At 38.3% G+C, this 22,115-nt stretch overlaps 1 protein-coding gene across 1 annotated transcript; it reads left to right on the forward strand.

The window, feature by feature from the left end:
- The first annotated feature begins 8,393 nt into the window (after window positions 1–8,393).
- On the forward strand, window positions 8,394–21,871 carry LOC117307165 (metalloproteinase inhibitor 2-like). The gene is made up of 4 exons (XM_033791836.1): window positions 8,394–8,768; window positions 17,609–17,950; window positions 19,732–19,856; window positions 21,292–21,871. The coding sequence occupies exons 1-4, from the start codon at window positions 8,651–8,653 to the stop codon at window positions 21,520–21,522; spliced, it is 816 nt and encodes a 271-aa protein (XP_033647727.1). The 5' UTR covers window positions 8,394–8,650; the 3' UTR covers window positions 21,523–21,871.
- Window positions 21,872–22,115: the final 244 nt, after the last annotated feature.

Below are 22,115 nucleotides of genomic sequence, written 5' to 3' on the forward strand. Positions count from 1 at the left end.
GTGCAGGTTTTGGTAGGTTTTTTTTTTCTGTCTTTTCTTTCCGGAGCACTTAAATGATAGCCAGTGGTGTGACAAGCCATTGTTTTCATTTGATGGAGGGGGCACGTGGGTCAAAGGATTTGCATTTTCGTTTGCAATATTAAATATACAATATCTCAGACCATTAATATTAAAACTCGTTTGGGATTGGGGGTTGCTGAGGGAGGGGTGGGGTGGGATCTGAGTAAGGGGGTGGGGGGAGGGGGGCTCCCCCTTCTTTCTTCTGATGATTAGCCCTTCGGAGACCCTCTCGCAGCCACAAGCAGCTTGTACCAAAAAGCCCATAGCGGTGGGAAATGGCCAACTTATTTCAATTCTCATTTAGAGGTCAAAGTAAAGGTAATGTCCAAATATGAAATTTGTCAATATAGTATGTTAACGTAGTATCCCAATTTCTGAACTCAAAACTAAATGTTTTGTTTCATGTTATTTCTGTTGACATGTTTACAGACCAAATGTGAATACTGAAATGAACAATGCTAACAATAAGCCCTACTCTCTAAATGTAAAAGAGTGAAAAACACCACTCTTAACATTTCAAGGTCCCTCATAATGGCGCTTTAAAAAGAGTGCTGGTTATTTCACTCTTTTAGAGGGGTTTCACTCCAGGACAGAGTGAAAAATCACTCAAAAAGATGCAAACTTCAAGAGTGAAAGACCCCTCAAAAAGGAGTTGTCCCTCATATGGCTCTTCAAAGAGTGATTTTCACTCTTTTGCATTTAGAGAGTAGTTATTCAAAAAATGTGAATAAAGGGTTAAATAAAGGCTAAACCCTGTGAAACCCATGGTAAGGTATGTTGTGTTTCTCATGAGCCCTAACAGGAATGCATCGTAGGAACCAGTCATTTCTCAAATGTCATTCTTATTACTTCCCCCAACGACCACATGATTGAATGTCAAATTACACTTAAAAAAAAACGACATCGAAAAAAACCTCCTCAACTCGTCTAGAATTTAGAACCAATAACTCATAAACGACCCCCTTGCCCAGTTCTGTCTGATTTGGCAAGAAGACAACATAACTTGGCAGAGTTCAGCAATGTCTTTACAGTCAGCCGCCGCCGATAGGGTACCAATTGGGAATTACCATTCCAGTTACATTAATTTTTTTTCCATATTTTATTTTATTGTATTTTTAAAGTAAATAAATATGTTGCCAGTTATGATTTGATATACTACGCTGCACTGAACAGATGTCAAGGTAGAATTGTGTCAGCTTAACGATGATAACATGCGCTGTAATGGGTTATGCTTGAACTTGAGCAACTGACTACAAATTGTGTACCCCAACCCAAACCCCAACCCCAACCCCCACCTCTCCACTCCCAAGGACCCACACCCTAACAAATGATGTTAAAGGCACCTTACTCACATATGGCCCTGGCCGGGAATCGAACCAGGGTCACCTTGGTGAGAGGCGAGTGCTTTACGCACAAGCCAACCATACCCCCCAACTATGCATATGTTGGGATACACTAAGTGAGAATACTGGTCTTTGACAATTACCAAATGTGTAAGTTTTTTTTTAAGGGGTCTATTCTTTTCTGAAGCACTCCTTCTGTGGGGTATCACTAGAACAAAGACAACCTTGTGGGGTAGAATTGTCATTGTTTCACTGAAGTACTCAGATAAATTGAGGACTTCTCATTTTTTTTCCCCTATTGTTTGGACTTATTTGAAAAAATTTCGATTGTTTTTGTACATGCAGGCCTTGAGTGTTTTGTTCTTGAAGGGGCACAGCAATGTTTCTTTGGTAATAGGGGCATTTCTATTAGGAAATTTTTAGATTTGTATTGGAATTTTAAAGTGCACCACAGCAATAGCCCAGGGCACCATGCAGGGCAATTGCTGTGGGTGCCGTTGATATGATATTTGCTATGTTTCATTGTTTTATAAAGTTATAAAAAACATTAAAAAAAGCAAGGACTTCCCCAATTTGTCAAATCAACCTAGCCACTTTTTATGTTGCATAAGTTTCAACAGGCAAACAAGCTCAAATAACACATAACAAGGACAACTAATGTTAAACAAATCAAACACACTGACGATTTCCTCTCAAATTGTTTAACTCAGCATTTCCTGTAATCAGTACTTCTCTGGATTGGTCCTGACATGGCTTGTTCTAGCCGTGGAGTGATTTAAAGGAAAAGCCTCATTCCTTGGGAAATCCGTCATTTCTCACCGCGCAACCGCGATACTTCCGCAAGAATCTTACGAGGAACCCGGTTTTTAAATGTCAAGGGCTTTTACGTCTGGAGGGGGGAAACTAAAAGTGAAATTTGATATCCAAGATTATGAATGAGTCAGGGAAGAATCAATGATTTAGGAGTAAAACATTAAAATAGGTTGGAGTTCAAAATAAGGTATTTTCTCTCTTACAGCATCTGTGGGATACTTTAAAGAAACAAGAATGAAGAAAACAAATCTGAAACAGGGTTATAGTTATGCAAAATCCTCCAAAATTCCTGAAAATTTGTTTGCGCAATCTGTAGCAAATCAAACCAGGGGTCGATTTCACACAGAGTTAAAAACTTAAAGCTTAGTCCTAAATACGACTAACTCGTCCTATCTCTTGTTAAATCAACCCCATCTATTACACACCACACAGGACCAAAGACTTTGCGTCCCATATGAACAAATACTTTAGAGACCACTTTTGATCGATAATTCAGTTTACCAGCGGCTCCAAAATGTGCAAAAGCAATTTTTTTTTATCCATACAAATTGCACAAACATCCTGAGCCAAAAGAACATTGTATTCAAAGCAGATTAACTGACCGTGATCATTCAGGAATTTTTTTCCTTAAAGAAATTTGATTCAATTCAGAAGACATGTTATTCCATGTCCACACTCTGAGATAAATTTTCATTGATTTATTTAATTTAATAAACAGTGTTTACATTAATCACATGAGATCCACATTTTTCAAGACTGTTTATATATTTCTGACTGGCACCCTCTAACTTTTACCACCAACATTAGGGTTAGATAGCGCAGTGGTTGAGCGCAAGCCAGCACAACAATCCGCATGTCACAAGTCATTTTCTCCTTGTTCAACCCCAAGTTAGTGAAAAATTTACCCTGCCAGTTTCCCTTGTGGTTTATTACTTGTTCTATATTTCTCTATCATATTACGACACTTTGTCAGAGGTATGCAGAGCATTTTATTAGGTTTTCTCATAGCCACTGTCACCCCTTAATAGACAAAACGTCAGTTCCTCTAAACAACAGGTTTCAAGTTCACAAATTAGGAGTGCGACCAGCATTCTTCCACTTTTCAAGAGCATTCCAATCGCACCAAATCAACGTCAGAGTGAATTAATTACTAGAGACATGATTCAACCCCACAAATATTTCAGAAATTTCCTGAAACAGTTTTTCAACACATGGCATTTACATCTTTCTTATTCCATGTATTCTGAAAATAAAGATTCTGAAAATAAGTCTCCATTTAGCCCAAGTGGGCATTCAAAGGACTAATAATAACAAGACTAAAGATTAGGAGAGAGTGGAAACTGATTTGTCAAGAAGGCTTTGTACTTCTGAAATACCAACTACTTCCTCGAATTCAAGTGCAGATTCAAGTTTGAAACCTATTTTTGTTCTACCAAGGATAGAACTGACGTTTTTTAGTATCCAAAAAGTTTTCAACACATGGCTTTTACATGTTTCTTATTCTGAGAAAAAAGACTCCATTTAGCCCATGGTGGCATAAATGCGTGGGAGTTCAAAGGCCCGACAACAAGAGTAAATGGTGACTTGGAAACTGATTTGTCAAGTAGGCCTTGTAATTATAAAATGAAACACCACTTCCCAAATTCAAGTGTAGAAACCTATTTTTGTTCTATCAAGGATAGAACTGAGGTATTTTAGTATCAAAATAGTTTCAAGGTAACAACATTGAGAAGTGTTGTCTCTAAATAGATACAAGGTTATAGGATGCTACCTGCAAGGCCTCTGTACAGAAGTCGTAGTCATAAGTAAATAATATTAGTAAATAATATTATAAGTTATCACACAAGCGCGAGTGGAATACCGAAAAACTAGCACTTCTGCGTCCCATCCAATGAGGCCAGGGGTGGATTTCACAAACAAAGTCCTAACTTAGGGCTAGTCCTAGGCAATGCTAAGAGATAGGACTGGTCCTAAGTTAGGACCAGTAACTCATCCTAACTTAGGACTGGTCCTATCTCTTAGCATTGCCTAGGACTAGTCCTAGGTTAGGACTAGCTTTGTGAAATCCACCCCACGTGTTATAACAAATTTATCTTCCAGTTTCACGTCAACGCACATTTAAAATTTCAGTACGTTATTTCGCATCGAAGCGCACAAAGTTTGGAATGTAATTTTTTGCATTGTCCGTATACGGAGCGTGACGCATTGACATTCACAATACACACTGTGCAATAAAAACAGAGGAAGTAGTAGTACATAGGTTTTTATACCACCCCCAGTTCAAGCATCTGATTGGTGGATTAGGGCATACTGGAAACAAAGGCAAGTGTAACTTATAAGGGAGGGTGTACTTTTGGTCATTACTTCAACAAATTAAGTTCTCTAGTGACGGCTACTTCTTATATTCCACACAATTTTTGTGAGAAAATTTGTGTTGCCTGTTGGTAACCAGTTGTTTAAAATTGTTTATGAGTATGTGTATCGTTCAGAGAAAAAGGGTTCTGCAAAAGGGTTCTGTTCTAAGGGACAGTTGTGGAAATCCTGAAGGACACAACAGAAGAATCAAAAGTAGGGACTTGCTCCAGAGTTGCCACCATTTGCATCTTGCAATCAGGGGAGATTTTGTTTGTTTGTTTGTTTGTTTGTTTGTTTGTTTGCTTGCTTGCTTGCTTGCTTGCTTGCTTGCTTGTTTGTTTGTTTGTTTGTTTGTTTGTTTGTTTGTTTGTTTGTTTGTTTGTTTGTTTGTTTAGATGATCTGCCCATCAAGGGAACTCGGCAAACTCCCACAAGGGGGATATAAACACCAAGCTGACAACAACCAATCTCTTTCATACAAACTTTGGTTTAACGTCTATGATTATGAACTGCAAAGCTGGGGGATTCGAACCCACAACCTTGTGATGGCAAGTCCTGCAGTCTAACCACTTGACCATGGTGACTGTGCAACCAGGGGATGTTACCAAATTCGGAAAGATGGACTTAATTTCAGTGAAATTTTTTCTCTAAAGAATCAGAAAGACTAGAGCGCAGCATGTTCTTAAATAAATTCAACTTGTTTTAGTGTATAGTTGTAGGCCATCCCCGTGTGGTCGTCTTTCATCTACAACCATTCCCACTTATGGATCAGGTGCTGATTGAAGAGGGGACAGGGGACCAGATCATCCAATATGTATTTACATGTAGTATCCCACCAGTACCATTAATCCTTCCCTATCCAAATTATATCGCAGGGAATTGTAGTGAACTTTCAGAAAAAAATTAGGTCATTGGTACTGCGAGTAGGCCTACTAAAATAACAATCCCATGCTTATACAGTACATCACAACAATGTGATATCTGCGTGGGTATAACTTGCTGTAGTTGACATTGTTCATTGTTGGTGATGTGACCTTCTGGAAACTACTATGGAAAACCAACTGAATGTTATAGTTGAAGTATGGGATCTGTTTCCGATATTAGCTCAATGTTACTGCAAAGGTTAAGTGGGTAATTCACTCTAGCCCCTCTCCAAGGTTAAACAGAGCTACTGGTCAATAGACATTACAATGATGCGTCCATCTTGGTCATGTTCCTCGTATTGAATAACAATAATGAATGCTTAAAATCATTTTGCAAATAGGAACCAGACTATTTTTGTTCTTCCAGCCTCGGTTTGGCAACATTTATATCAATGGGGGAAAGTCAAGATGGCTGCACCATGATAAAGGTTTATTCTTCCCTTTTCTTTGAACTGTGTTGTTGTCAACTTATTGTTAAACTGTTACTAAAATGTTGTCAAAACAACCATAATTGGGGATCTTTCTGGAATGGGGGCTGGGGTTTACCAAACACTGTTATTCAAAACAGAGCCAGTATTGAAAGATTGGATTATGCAAGTGACGTTGTTCGATTCAGGAGCCCTCGACAAAAGGAGGTTGTTCAGTGGCCAATCCTGTGCGCCATGCCTAAAAGTACGTTCATTTCCTTTGTTTCATCATCGGTTTACCTTGAAGATGACAGCTGGATTCGTTCATGCATTAAAGTCATACAACCTCATGACGTCAATACCTATACAGTTATGATTTATAAAAAAACTATTTCGAGCTCTCTGGAAAACTGTTCTATTGTAACTGGAAGGTTTTGTTGCATCATGGAAGACACGCTTGATTGACTTGTTTTTAAAAAGTTTTCACTCTACATTTTTTTTTTTTTTTTGGGGGGGAAATGGGTGGGGGTATTTAAGAGGAATAATGAAGAGTGCTTGGGGGTAAGGGATGTAAATTGTGTGGACTTTACACATGAGGTGGAACGAAAAGAAAAATGATTTTGAAGTGAGCACTTTATTTTGAAGAGGTGAACAAAAAGCGTGGGAGTCAACTGTTTGCGACCAAAACAGTGTTTACAATTGACTCCAAAAGTGTTGGTGGACATTGGCTATATAGGAGGCACCAGCAATAGTCTATGGTTAAAGGTCTATAAAGTCATGACTTTTTGCATTACTTCAAAGTGAAATGTTTCTCAAAATGCTTTATACTTTTGAAATCTGCGGTAGGCTTCTGACTAAAGTTTTGATTGCCATTGATTTTAAGAGTGATTACCAGATTATACCTTCCCTTTGAGTCTGGACAACAAATTGTCCTATTTGTAAGACTTTATCAATGAATTTGTACACATTGGCATATAAAATTCTTAATCTAAACAAACCGTGGTCAAGTGGTTAGACTGCAGGACTTGCAATCACAAGGTTGTGGGTTCGAATCCCCAGCTAACCGCTGGTTTCACTAGAATAAACATTGTTGTCTAGTTACTGGTCCACAATTTCTTGATTTTTGTGATTCATAATCATTGGCGTTAAACCAATGTTTGTATGAGAGAGATTGGTTGTTGCCAGCTTGGTGTTTGTATCCCCTTGTGGGAGTTTGCCGAGTTCCCTGGATGGGAAGATCATCTAAACAAACAAACAAACTCATGAGGGATAAAGCAACCAGGGACCATTTCATCAAAGCTGCTTCTACTATTCCGTCCAAGGATAAGGATGATGATGATGATGATATTATATTCATCAAAAAAATATGACCGAGTTCCAGCCTTAAAAGACACTGGACACTATTGGTAATTGTCAAAGACCAGTCTTCTCACTTGGTGTATCTCAACATATGCATAAAATAACAAACCTTTTAAAATTTGAGCTCAATTGGTCGTCGGAGTTGCAAGATAACTATGAAAGAAAAAACACCCTTGTCACACGAAGTTGTGTGCTTTCAGATGCTTGATTTCGACCTCAAATCCTAAACTTGAGGTCTCGAAATCAAATTTGTGGAAAGTTATTTCTTTCTCGAAAACTACATTACTTCAGAGGGAGCCATTTCTCACAATCAACCTCTCCCCGTTACTCATTTATTAGAAAGGTTTATGCTAATAAATATTTTGAGTAATTACCAATAGTGTCCACAACCTTTAAATCAACAAATTGTTTGGTAAAGTAGAATCCTACATTGGCAAGGATATGAAACTGATAATGCCAGTCTACCAAAAATAATATTGTATGGACAGCTCACGTGCATTGAAACGTGTTCTGGTGCAAGCAATATTACGCAACAAAGCGACATCTGTCTGTAGGCTATTGAAAATATATAAAACAGAAATACTGACTTTGTGTGATGAAGGAAGAGTCCCCAGCACTGTTTTTATCAATGGGTGAATTCGACCTTACCAACAAAAACAGCAATCTCTGTTAGCCGATGATTGATGACGAGTGAGTTTGAAAAACCTTGGATGTGTGTTAAAATTAATACCATCTTCACAATGCACTTCAATGGTATGGCTAAGCATAGCAACACTTGGTATAAACAACGACATTACTACCCCACAAAAAAGGAGATCAACAACCTGACCCAAAAAGAAAGCCCCCCCCCCCCCTTCCCTCTCAAAACAGGAATCCCAGTACAAGATTTTGATTGGTGTGCAGTGAAACACCCTGTCTTTCAATCTCTAAGGTTATCTAGAAAGCACCGCCCATTCCAACACACTAATAAGCTACAAACACCATTGTTATTGGTGGCACCACAACCCCTCCATAGTACCCCATTGGCTGTCGCTCACCCAGAGGGACAACAGGCCATTAATGGAACAGCCCACAGCCTCTTGACAGGATAAATACGGCAGTGTATACAGAGTTGTGTTCAGTTTGTCATTAGTGTTGCACGTGTTTACAACAAGCTCAGGAAGGGTGCTATTGATGGTGTCATCAGATGCTCTTGTAAGACCTCAGACTTATAAAGCCCAAGAAAAAGGAAACCTGCTAACAACATTCCGCAACCAACGAAACAGCTGCACTGTTAGTTTTTTTTTTAAACGTATCCAAGCTGATTTTTTTTTTCTGAAGCACTCTGTGATTTTTGTTCTCGCTCATCAACTCATCCCTGAAGGAAAGATTCTCGTTTGAAAGAATCAGAATGGAATTGACAAGTTTGAGTTTTGTTCTTCTCGTTCTGCTGGAGATGTTTCAGGTTGGATTTGGATGTCAGTGTGCACACAGACACCCACAGCAGCACTTCTGTCAGGCTGGATTCGGTGAGTGTTTAACTACAGTGGTTTTTTTTATCCCCTTAGTTACTTTAATATTGATGAGTTTGCTCACTGAACATTTGACTTTGCATCATCTCACATTTACAGACATGACATTTGGCCCATAGGGAAAAAAAGTAGGAACATTTGATAGAGTACAGGGGCTAACCTACACACGAATACATGATAGATGTTTTAATCACATTTTTGATGATTTTTCTGAGGGCTAAAACAATCCAAAGGTTCCTCAATTTGCAAAGAGCTGTTCATGCTTAAAAAATAGCTGACAAAAACTAGGATTTGAAACTTTGCACCATGTGTCAATCTCTCTTGAGTAATGTTGGTTCTGAAAACATCACTGGTTCTTTTCAAACAAACACTACTCAAAAAGAGCTTTTCACATGGTACTACTGTAAACCTCACCTAATTATCTAACAAGTAGACCTCCTTCAATATTTGTGTATTGTTCATGGGCAGTAAGTCTTTAAAACTTAACTTATTCAAGAAGTGCTGAGTTGTTGATGGTCTCAAACTGTCAAGCATGTTTGTGTTTAGTAAGTATCAAAATGTGTTTTATTGGCAAAGGGTTTAAGCGCCTCCCGATGAAAGAAACAGTCAGAATTTGAGATGTAAATGCCTGGTCAGTTCTAGAGTTTAAAACTTATAGAGCTGTCCATGCTTAACAATGTCTGACAAGCACTTTAATATTTTGTTCCAGGGGAAGTAAGTCTCAACTTAAAAAGTTATGTTTTGAGAACTGCTAGATGTGCGTCTCAAACTTTCAAACATGTTATTGTTTAGTAACTATTCTATGCATTTGTTATTGGCTAAAGGTTTTAAGTGCCTACTGATAAATAGTTCAACAGGTCTCCAAAGTATACAGTCAGAGTTTGAGATGTAAATGCCTGTTCAATTTCAGAGTTTAAGCAACAGTCTAGACTATTATAATGAATACACCTGTGAGAGTTTCTCAGGAAATGTAAAAACAAGCAATTATACTTTAAATGACCAAACGTCTCAGAGGGTTCCGGGGAAATTGTAATTCTTCTCAATTTAACAAATATTCAAGACATGTTTGTACAAAACTAACGTCCCTGCCTACTGCCGACATGCTAAATGAAGTTGGCAGGTTGTAGGTCAGGCCTGAATTTTCACGAAGGCAGCAAAGGAGATTGCCTCCATGCCCCTTGGTCATTGCCTTGGTGCCTTTGAAATGCTCCCGTAGAAATTTACAAATTCCTCATAGTGTCCTTTATCTAGGGAAAACATGCCTTGGTGCCCTTGCCCTTTCTAAAACGAAGCAAACAGGCCTGATAGGTTGTTGTGTCTTGAGCCAGAATGCTGGCTCTAAACACATGGAAATTAATACAACAAAAAACAAGGTGAATGAGACACCTTGTTTACCCCTGTCTGTATAGTCAAATATAATTTTCCCGTCTACTTTTAGTGATGTTGTTGACGACTCAAACATACCGTGGGGAAAATGCCTCACATTTTGAACAAATCAAAAGCTAAGGCTGATTCTACAGTCAACTTTTAAAAAGCCACTTAAACATTAACCCCTGTTAGTGTTGACCTACTCTTGGTCAGGGCAACTCTGATTGATCAGATTAACAACAGCGGCAAGGCCAAAAGAGCAAAATGTGCTGCCCTCAAAAGTACCACAGATTGGCACAAGATTTGAAAAAGATGTTCACATTTAACCTCTATTTCTGTTTATCGGTGACTAATTCCCAATGTAGCAGATTCCTACTACTTACACATCTCTACATGAGTTCCCAAAAGGTTGGGGCAGACGTAACCTCGACCGACCGACTGTCAGTCCAGTTTCAACCTTCTAAAATCTGTTGAATCATAACTGTCAGCAGATTGTCACGGAATGATTTCATAAAAAGCAAATTTTACATCATCTGTTTTATATGACATTTGGCCTGTTCTGCAACCATAGGATTTAAGGGGGGTACCTACAATACAATCCCTTTCTACTTATCCAATTTAGAAAGTAAGGCCAAGCAAACGTCCTCAGCCCCTCTGTGGATGACAATTGCTTCAGGGGAGGCTAAAGCAGCTAGCAGTTGTTACTTTGCAGAACAGGTTTGAAAAAAAAAAAACAATATAAAGTGACTAATATCAGCTGGACAAATTATTGCCAGGCAATCATGGTTATTACAGGTCTGGTCAAAACACTACAATGTTAAGACTTAAAAGTACAGTGAATCAATATTAATGACAAGGTAGTAGTACATGGGTCTGGTGTGTAACTTAGCTGGGTAGTGTCAGCAGCAAGGTTAGGGATCGGGTCCATGGGAAATCAGTTAGAAAAGAACAGCTTCAATGGTAGCATTATAAGTGGCCAGAAAAAAAAAACAATAACTAGCCTTGTGCTAGAGCAAATAGATGTATATAGCATTTAACAGATGATGAAGATATCTTTAATGTATTGAACAAATCACAGTTGTCTCTGAAAAACTTGTCTAATACTAGCCCTGTAGAACATGCAGCCTTTCTGCATTTTGACAGAAATATGATGTAAGATATCTTTAATGTATTGGACAAATCACAGATGCCTCCGAAGAACTATTTCAAAAAACTATTTTTAACTATGTAGACCACCTGCCACCATTCTCTTATAATTACACTGTCCTACGAAGGAAGAAAAAGTACCACGAGAGTACAAAGTCTTCTTAGATAAATAAAAATGTGATCCAAGATAAACTTTCACTTCATGAAATCCAGAGAAGTAGGTCTATATTTAACTTGCCATCAGCACATTCTTTTCGGAAAGTTTTTTTTTGGGGGGGATAGGGCATGGCTGAAGTCCAACCTTAGTGGCTATCGTTACCTCTATTGACTCCTATAGTGGGTAAAGAAGGGGACTATATTATACCATGGAATTTCTACCTCCATGATTATACCCGGGTAAAATAAATAAAACACCCCAGATGCATCTCTGTTGCTACCCAGTGTCAACAAGATGAGGAAAGTGCATTGTGCTTGAAGCCCCTGCAGAGTAACCTCAAGTGGTTTACTCTTGTGAAGATCTGCGGTAAACTTAACGCAACAAAAAGTTTGCATAAACCAGACCCTCTCTCTTTCTTTCTCTTCCGTCTATCCTCGCTCTGCATGCAAATTGGAATCTCATGGTCTCTGGCAATTTATCAAATCAAAATTAATTATTAGGCCTACACGCAAAGAAAAAAAAAACCGGCATTCACAACTGGATTGACCTGTTCATCTTCTCTGACATTTTTATCATTTGATTTCCTGTATGGATTTATCATGGTCTGCTCGCACTTTGCCAAGTTAATGTCTTCTACTGGGTAAAGATGTCAACAATAAATGTTGGCTGATTAATGATGGTATACAACCATCAATCTAAGAGGGTTTGTACATTTTACAAGTGACCCTGGAAAGATTGTTGTCCTTTCACACAAGGTACATTTTGTCAAATTTTACAGTCATGCTACAATTTAGCAAGGGACCCTTGCTAAAATGCGATAGTGTGAAAGGGGCTGAACATAGCAGATGACATGAGTAATTTTTCAAACAATGTCTTTCGATCCCCAAGAAATTAAGGAGAACATTCAAATGTGAATAGATTCTCTTCTTTGAGATTGCCTTGGAAGTGGTTGCCAGTAACCTGCCTCCAAAAAAGTTCTGTCTTAAGAATTTTGCTCATAGATTTTTGTTCTTGGCTAAAGCATTAACGGCAGGATTTTTGTGAGTGGGGAGAGAAATTTGAGGTCGGGGATCAAAAATAAATTGGGTTACTGTGACGAGAACCTTCAAGATGTTTGGTGGGGCTGACTTATGTGCCCAAATCATGTCAACAAAATGAAGGATTTAGGGCCTTTGTTGACAGATCCAGAAGGCTCTGTGAATTGACAACTTCCTAAATCTCTTGTCGAAAAACAGCAGCTACAAAAATATTTGCCCCTCTGAGAAAATTTACCTGTCAAGATTGAGTCAGCGAGTCTGGTCCAATAAAAAATACAAATGTTCTGATGATGTCAAATCATTAAAAAAAGTTAAGAACATGTTGACATTCATATAATGTTAGAATTAGTTTAATTTACTTAAAAGTACACTTGGCACGGCTTATTTCACTGACACATGACCTTATCACAGGGAGCCAATAAAAAAAGGATTCTGATTAACCTGAAAAACAAAAAACAATCTTTTTTTTTTTTATTTAATTAATGAATCTTGGCACAGCTCATTAGACTGATCAAGTTCTCACGCTAACAGGGCCCAAACTTGTACTCCCCCCCCCCAAAAAAAAAAACAAACATCAAGGCTTATTCAATTTAAAGGAAAGGTATACGTTTGGTATACTCAACAAATAAATGGCAATACAAACTTTGGGTTAGAGGCCTACAGCAGCATTTGAAAGTAGGCCTAAATAAAACTTTGAGAAACATTTCACTTTGAAGTATTGTCGCTATGTAAAAGAAATATCAATTTGTATGCCCCAATGAGAAGTGTTACTGTCATAAATGTTTATCAGATTATGTATTCCTATCACTCAGGAATTATTCTTCCTTTGTGAACATAATCGCATTCCATTCGATTCCCTGCAATATCTGGGAAAAAACGCGGCCAATGAAATATTTATGGGTTAGCTTTATTGTACACAATGTATCTGCATTTGTATAGGATAAAACAATTGAACAGCTTAAAAAAAAGTGCACTTTGCTAAAGAAACCCAATAAGATAAACACTGTAAGAAAGACAGGGATATATGCCATTCGGAGTCAATCTATCATCACATGGGCTCTGACTGCCTCTGACGCAAATTTCCAGTGATCAATAATTCCATTCAAATCATGTTCTCAAGGTGAACTTGGTCATAATTTAGTGTCAAATAACGTCAAGGACAATAAAAACAACAATGACAACACAAACAAGTCCTTCTGGTGACAAGCTGACAGATACACTACATACTGTAAACTTGTTGTCTTTTATTTGAAAGAAAAAAACTGCGAATGTTCAAACAGATATTAGTTTAAAGTTAGTTGGGGCTTAATAGGGTGGCTATCTCATGTGGGAAAATTGGTTTATAAGATGCGGTGGTCGGTAGTTTGTTTAACAGCCCTAAAAACACAGTTCCTGATTACACTGAAAATATTTAGTTCAAAAGTTTCCACAAGATGGTTGTTAACCGAGGCATTTTATTTTTCAAGAGCAAAGAAACGTTGGCAACATAAAAATAGTAGTAGTAGATGTTGTTGTCACATGACGATTCGATTGTATTTCCACATCTCATTGTTTTCATTAGGGCCAACACATCCAATAGCCCATTTAGTGCCGTAAACGGAATGAATAGGAAACAAGACAAAACGTTCAGTTTTAATTGTGGGAGGAAAACTTCACATACAAGGCGGGATTCGAACCGGGGTCCACAGAGGTAAAAGGTAGGGAAAGAAACCTAGGAGTCGACCTTTTGCCCTATCTACAAATTATAAGTTGATAGGTCTACATCAAGAAAGTGACCACTGTTACAAAACAAATATTCCACACCAAGGCTGGTTCAATGCTTCAGTGGAATTGTCCCGTCAAGCACGGTTTCAATAACAAAAACAAATTCCTGCACCAAGACTTTCACCAAAAACTTATCCGTGTTCTTAAACAACCAACACGTAAACACTACATTAAGATAATATCCTGTTGAGATGGAATAAAACTTTTAAACTCTTAATACGTTGAGCGTATTTCAGGAAGTTAAGTACACAAGCTACACATGGTCCATCTACACGCCCAGCTAGTTATAGTACCTAACCCTAACCCTTCAACAACCCTATGACGACAAGTCACTGAACAGATTTGTCTATTTTGAGCATTTTAATCCTCCTCAAGACGCACAGTTACAATAAGTAAAAGCTTGATTACGATCAAGAGACTCTATATATAGGTCGCGAGATGTCATCCAAATTTTTAACGAGCACGCACGATCTAGTTTCCGTGCTTAATGAGGCACAATTCTTCAGCTTAGCGGAACAAACTACACGTATGGATCTACACCTCTTTTATACAACACTACTGTAAAGATGGTTTGTGACTGGACTTTTAATTCCCCATGCCTTGTTCCGCTGCTCTTTTAAAGTGGAGGAGAACAAAAAAAGAACTGAAAAACCGAAGGCATCATTTATTATAACAGACCAACGAGAGGAACGCTTGTCAAGCGGAATATGTGAAGTTCTAAAAATAACCGAAGCATCTATTTTTAGCGTCTCCTTGCCGATCATCAATTCTTAAAGAAGACGTTGTTTACTTGCTTTAATCCGACGACGGGCGACCTGACATTTACGCTTTACAGAACGAGCCACTCAGTTATCTCTGGCCATCAATTGGCCCTCAAAATACGTCACTTGAATGCTTCTTGATTGACCGATAAGAAAGGATCTAAATTTATTTTGTGGACGCAAAGAAATCCACGCGCCTGCAAGACACAGCATGAACAAAACAGCGGGCTGTCCCCCCACTGTAGTAGAGTCCGTATTGGGACGGTAAGAAGAAGAAAAAAAAATTCCGGGGGTGACTCGGTGGATAAACATTTGAATTGAAACGTCTTGTCCTTGTTTTGATGTTGCGGCTTGACATTCCTGATGTGACAGCCTGTCATGTGAGGTCACTACAACTGAATGCCAACAATAACGTTTGCTATCCAGCAGAAATATGTTTGTTATTCATCCAATACTCTTTTTAAAGGCACTGGACACTAGTGGTAATTACTCCCCCCAAAAAGTTAGCATAACCCTTACTAACGAGCAATGGAGAGCTGCTGATAGAATAAAACGTTGTGAGAAATGGCTCCCTTTGAAGTAACATAGTTTTTGAGAAAGAGGTAATTTCTCACTCAAATAATAGAGGACTTCAGCAGAAGCCTTTTTTTTATGCATCTGAAAGCACACAAAGAAATGCAACAAGGGTGATTCTTCATTATTCTAATGCAATTTCAATGACCATTTGAGCCCATTCACAGGTTTGTTATTTTGTGCATAATGTGGAATACACCAAGGGATACTTCAAGCTAGTCCTAAGTTAGGACTAGTAACTCGTTCTAACTCGAGAAAAGACTAGTCAAAACTTTTTGTGAAAATCACCCCAGTGCCTCTAACAGCAATGATCAACAAATAATTAAGGATGCTATCTAACAAACCAACAAAAGGTGCCCTGTCATTGGACTGATGTGACCCTGGAATTCCATCCAAGACATGCTCAAGGTTCTCCAAGTCAAAGAATCAAAATATGCCCCCTGTGCAAGTACAAACAGTTAACTCAAGACTGTACCATAACACTTCTTGATGAATAAGATGTTTTCCCAACTTGTTTATGTATTTCTTTAGAGGAAGGAAGGTTATACAATCTTGAAGGATAAACGCTTCAGGAACAGCCTCCCCCCCCCCCCCATGCTCCCCGCCCTCAAACATTCCAAGAAAATAAAAAATCCATTGTATTGATCTTTTCTATTAATACCATGGACATTGGTCAATGCCCCGAAGTTTCGGACCGACAAGAATTTAGAGGCCAGCTGTGCTAGCTATTTTTATATCATAATCATTAGACCTATACACAATCAACTTTGTGTTATTTCTGAGAACCTAATTATTATTATTATTATTATTTTTTTTTTTTCAAGGTGATTTTATAATAGTTGACGTCAGTTTGTAACATTAACGGCAATTAATATATACCACAAACACTGTCTCGTTTGTGTTTTTTTTTAAAAGTGGTTCCATGGAACTGGATAGTTGATACACTTTGTTTTCACCAACAGGTCTAGTGATACATTCCAATGGTCTCAGGTTAAGCATGTTCTTGTTATGGCCTGTTGCAATGTAAACAAGAGCACAATACCATTCATAGAAATGAATTGCGTTTTGGAGCCATTATTAAAGCACTGATCTCCACAGAACCTATCCTAGCGCGTCCAGGATTCGTTTCAATACCTGGAAACCGTTCTTTCATTTACAATGTATCTCCACATCAATGAACACATTGCAACCTTTGTGAAAAGGAGAAACTGACTATTGTGGGCGGCTCATGCAAAGAGAAACCTCACTAAGTTCTTAGGAAAAAAAGAGCATTCACCCGATGACGATTCACCAGCCAAACGCATCATTCCAAAACAAGTGAACTTTTTGGCAGACACATCTTTCGGTAAAACACTTAAAATTTTCTGTCATGAACTCAAGACTTGCCCTTTATCCAATCAAAATCATGTTGTGTGTGTATGTGGGGGGGGGGGAGGTATCACAAATACAAAATACAAAATTTCTGCCATTGACAAAAAAGAGGGTTTTGTTGTTGAAAGTGCAATTTAAAACATTATGCAATGATTAGCCTATAGTTTCCAAAGCTTTATTTATGACCGTAGGTTTATTTCAGGTGGAAGTACAATATAAAACAAATGTAAACTTGTTAATGATTAGCCTAATACAGTTTCCAAAGCAAAGAACAGTTTATAAAGTTTTATTTATGACTGTCAGTTTAGAAAGTGCTGGAGGACCATTAGACCACGCTAGAAAGTGCAACACTGAAAGTCCCACCCAGAAAGGGCGCCTTTAAGTTGAAATCGCTCCCAGGCAAAAACCACTATCAATCATCATCACAAGTAACAACTTTTTATAACCGCAGTCTTCATCTTTCAAGTGTGCACGCACAGACCACCAACAGCTTCGACACCGGTTTCCCCGCAGGGTGCAGATTCAACGCAACAGTTATGCCACACGTAAGGGTCAAAGTCGGCAGTAAAAACAACACCTCAAACACACCCAAAACCAATTACTTTACACTCCTCAAGGGTTTTAATTTGAAGATTCTTTTTTTTTCCCTTTCTTCAACAGTTATCCGCGCCAAGGTCATCAGTAAGATGTACGAGCCTATCATGGCAGCCCAGACCCTGCCCACGACTCCACCGCCGACGACCAAACCTCAGTGGATATTCCCCCTTTCAAGCAACCTGAGAATGGCTAAGCAGCCCAAACCCCTCCGACCACTTCCCGAGCGGGAGATGGACTCCTGGAATGCCTGGGCACTGAGACTCAGGTACACTGTCCACGTTGAGAAGGTCTACAAGGGGGAGGAGAAGATACTGGCAAGGAGCAAGATTGAAATCGTCAGTCCGGCAGACAGCGGCATGTGTGGCTTGACCAACCTTGACGAGGGCAAGAAGTACTTACTTACAGGTAAGTTGACTCATCCACCTAAGATTGATTTCCCATTAACTCATTTAGGGTACAACATCTCTGAAAGGGCAAGGCCATTTTGATTTTACAAAGGGCACTTGAATTGGAAAACCATAAAGTCTATGGGAAACATTTGGAAGGCCAAGGCCAGGGGCAACGGGGCCCATGGCCTCCATATAATCACACGATTCATAAACTTTTTACACTGCTATAATGAATGTGAAGCAAATTTGTTGGTTCATTGTGCAGCACTAAAGATAACACTCAGATGTTAGTATTACCTCCACAAACTCAAGTGTCGTGCCAAAATCTGAGCAGGATTATTACGGTAATCCACAAAAAATAATTCAGATGACACACAGATCAGATGATTTCAAATTTATCCTAGTTATATTGCACTAGTCAACAGTCACTGATCCCACAGTTTGACGAGTCAACGATGATTAAGTGTCACATTAAATGATTTTTGATTGACATATCTTGGGGATATCCCCCAAAATGTCAGTTATGTCCGATTGGGCAGCTAAGGCTACCTCTGGATTTCCACATCATCATGCGTTGAAGAATAGGCAGCCTTAGCGACACCTTTAGCAGCAGTGCTAGCCATAACTGTAGCCACTAATTCGAATGAGGCCTATTATTCTCATTGGAATAGTCCGGTTTCCTCTCCCATCATGACTAGGAGGATGAGGCCGGATGCCAGATCACTTCCAGATATAAAATACAAGTCAATCCAGACCCAACTGACGAGAGTTGACTTAAAAATAGGTCAAAATCATCTCAGATATTTCTCGCTTTGAGTCATGCACCCTGATAAAAAAGACTACATGTTGAGACATCAAAACCATATTGCGACAATTCCACCAGATATTTTTCATTATTTAGCCTATCCTTTTAGTGGTCTGACTCTGATCATGTAAGGCACATGAACATTATTGATTATTAAAGGCAAAGTATACCTATGCTTTTTTTAACCATTCGATTGTCTTAAAGGGAAGGTACACGTTTGGTAATTACTCAAAACAAATATTAACTTAAACTTAAACTGACTTGGTAACGAACATTGGAGAGCTGTTAGTATTACAAAACATTGTGGGAAACGACTCCCTCTGAAGTAACATAGTTTTTGAGAAAGAGGTAATTTCTCACTAAAATAATAAAGAAGCTAGAAGTCTTTTATTCCTATCTATCTGAAAGCACACAAATTCGTACAACAAGGGCGTTTTTTCTGTTATCATTTCCTCGCAAGTTCGATGACCGATTGAGCCCAAATTTGCACAGGCTTGTTATTTTATGCTTATGATGGGATACACCAAGTGAGAACACTGGTCTTTGACAATTACCAAACGTGTACAGTGCCTTTAAAAGGTGGTTGCAGTTTTTAGATTTTGCAAAAATGTTGGAGCGAAAATTTCCACACAGGAATAGTACGTATAACATGTAGGAATACACAAACACACAATCTGAGAAGTGTTACTGCCAGTAATGCTCATCAGATTCAAATTTTGGGGCATAAAAACGATGTTGTCCACTACCACATGACTTCAGAGTGAAATGTTTCTCAAATGCTTTCTAAAAAAACAACCTGCTGTAGGCTTCTAACCAGAGGTTTCTATTGCCATTAATTTCAAGAGTAGTGCACGCATGTTTACATTCCCTGTAAGATATTTACGATTGGTTCTTGGTTCTGCACACTGGCTGCTCCATAAGGTTTTTTTTTTTTTATCCCCAAAATAAAATGTCCATCTATTAAAAATGACTTTTTATTGTAATGATTGCAGGAAGCTTTGACGAGAGAGGTGCTACAGTCCACCTTTGTGACTGGGTTACAGAGTCTTACCTTGTGACCAAGAGCCAACGACAAGGTCTGAAACACATCTATAAGAAGTACTGCGACGAGTGCATTGTAAGTATTTACATCACAAACATTTAGTGTAAACAAACTAACAAAAAAGGTTTCTTGAAGTGTTCCTTGGAACCCTCCAGCGAGGTAACTGAATTGGGAAGGAAACAGTTTATCTCACTGGGTCGTGCCTGTAAGCAATGCTACAATCAACCCTGAAAAAACAACGCAACTGACTACCAGAACAACAACAAAACACAAACAACAACTGTTTCACTGCCGTGGGCTTCCACGATAGCATTGAAACTGCAACCTTCCTGCAAGAAGTCATAACCAAAACAAATTACAGAAAAAACGACAAGTAGTTAAAAGTCAATCAATTAAGTCATCAATTACTTGAAAAGGTCACCTGCAAGATTGTGTACTGATTGTTTGTCAACTGCTATTGTGTTGATTGGCAGGTGTGAGGCACTCTTAGCACCTCTTGAATATAACTGTGTTTATCTGATCCCAGTTGCCAGTTACAAGCCTTTATGTTGTTTGTTCACAAATCAATCACAAGGTCTCCAATTAAACTAATCTACAGTTGTTTTTGCCAATCATTAATTTATCCAAATTGTTCAGTTTTTTCAATCTTTTTTATAAACTCTTCACATTAAATCTTTGTCAAGTCTGATTCCATTTGCCAGTCACCTGCCTTTTTGTTGTTCACAAGTCAATCACAAGGTCTCCAGTTAAACTAATCTACAGTTGTTTTGCCAATCATTAATTTATCAAAACTGTTCAGTTTTTTCTTTACTCATGGAAAGAAATATTTGTTATAATTTCTTCATGTTCAATCTTTGAAAAGATAATACCCAGTCTCAACTTTTCCTAACTCAACATAAACAATTTTCAGCATATACTTCAGTATGCGATGTATTGTAGGTTCACTTGGACTCAGAAGAAAGTACAATAAATGCCCTCTAAATGTTGTTCGCCACAGTTTTTTCGCAACTCAACAAAAACAGCATAAAACTCAGCATACGATGTTGTTATTTTTCTTCCTGTTCTGGAAACATTTTGCCCTCCATATTTGATGCTATATTCAAATTTTTCTTTATAATTGCTGTGTAAGTGCTTTCATTAAAGGCAGTGGACACTATTGGTAATTACTCAAAATAATTATTAGCATAAAACCTTTCTTTGTGACAAGTAATGGGGAGCGGTTGATGGTATAAAACATTGTGAGAAACGGCTCCCTCTGAAGTGCCATAGTTTTCGAGAAAGAAGTAATTTTCCAAGAATTTGATTTCGAGACCTCAGATTTAGAACTTGAGGTCTCGAAATCAACCATCTAAACACAGGATTGTTATTTTATGCATATGTTGAGATACACCAACTGTGGAGGCTATAGTCTTTGACAATTACCAATAGTGTCCACTGCCTTTAATTCGTGTGCAACTTTTTAATTCCCTTGACAACCAATATATATCATGTTTGTTGGTGTTCATTTCAGATCAAGCCTGATGTTATCTACTGGCCGCCAGAAGCCAAGGAAAAAGATGTCTGCGCCTACAACCCATACTTATTCCACGAGGACGACTGTGAAGCCAAGTTCTCGTCATGCATCCGGAGATCGAACGGCGTTTGTGAGTGGCTCCTCACGAATCAAATGAAGAGGTGCCAACATGGCGGCCGATCAAAAACTCAGATCAAGAAAGTACGACAGGTCGTGCGGAAAGCTTGAGCATGGAGAGTCTGGACAATACATGGACTAAAAGACAATCACAAGTTATGGGTGATCATCCCTCTGAAAAAAAAGACTTAACTTGTAGTTAAATTAAAGCCATTACTTCAAAGAGGATACTAAGAAGAAATCCCGAGGAGATCAAGGGTTTTGACAAACCATCCACGACGAGGAATGTTGCGAAAAGGAGAGGATAGTACTCAAGCAGTTTGACAAGTTACCTGTTTATCATGGTAATGAAGAAAGATCTGACTGACAAAAGAAAATGTGTTAAACGAATGGAGACAAGACTATACAGCCCAAGTATTACTTTAACAAACCATTTTTTTTTTTTTTTTTTTTTTTTTTTTTTTTTTTTTTTTTTTTTAACTTAACATCGACTACAATGAAGGGATTTGGTACAAGTTGTTTTCAATTCATCTGACAAATTTGACACGAGTAAAATCTCAAACGTATAAGATTTCAACGATTCATAGCATAGATCCTTTCCAAAGAGACTGTGTAAAAATATAACCCAATATATGATATTTTATGATATTTATGTACCATATTTCAAACATCCATTTTCAAACAGACGAAGAGTTAGCCTAGTA

The sequence above is a fragment of the Asterias rubens genome, chromosome 2, assembly GCF_902459465.1.
Source record: "Asterias rubens chromosome 2, eAstRub1.3, whole genome shotgun sequence".
Taxonomy (NCBI): Eukaryota; Metazoa; Echinodermata; class Asteroidea; order Forcipulatida; family Asteriidae; genus Asterias; species Asterias rubens.

Coding starts and splice junctions, on each gene's coding strand:
- LOC117307165 (XM_033791836.1), top strand. CDS start 8,651: ATGGAATTGACAAGTTTGAGTTTTGTTCTTCTCGTTCTGCTGGAGATG. Junction 8,769..17,608: donor CTTCTGTCAGGCTGGATTCG/GTGAGTGTTTAA, acceptor TTTCTTCAACAG/TTATCCGCGCCAAGGTCATC. Junction 17,951..19,731: donor CAAGAAGTACTTACTTACAG/GTAAGTTGACTC, acceptor TAATGATTGCAG/GAAGCTTTGACGAGAGAGGT.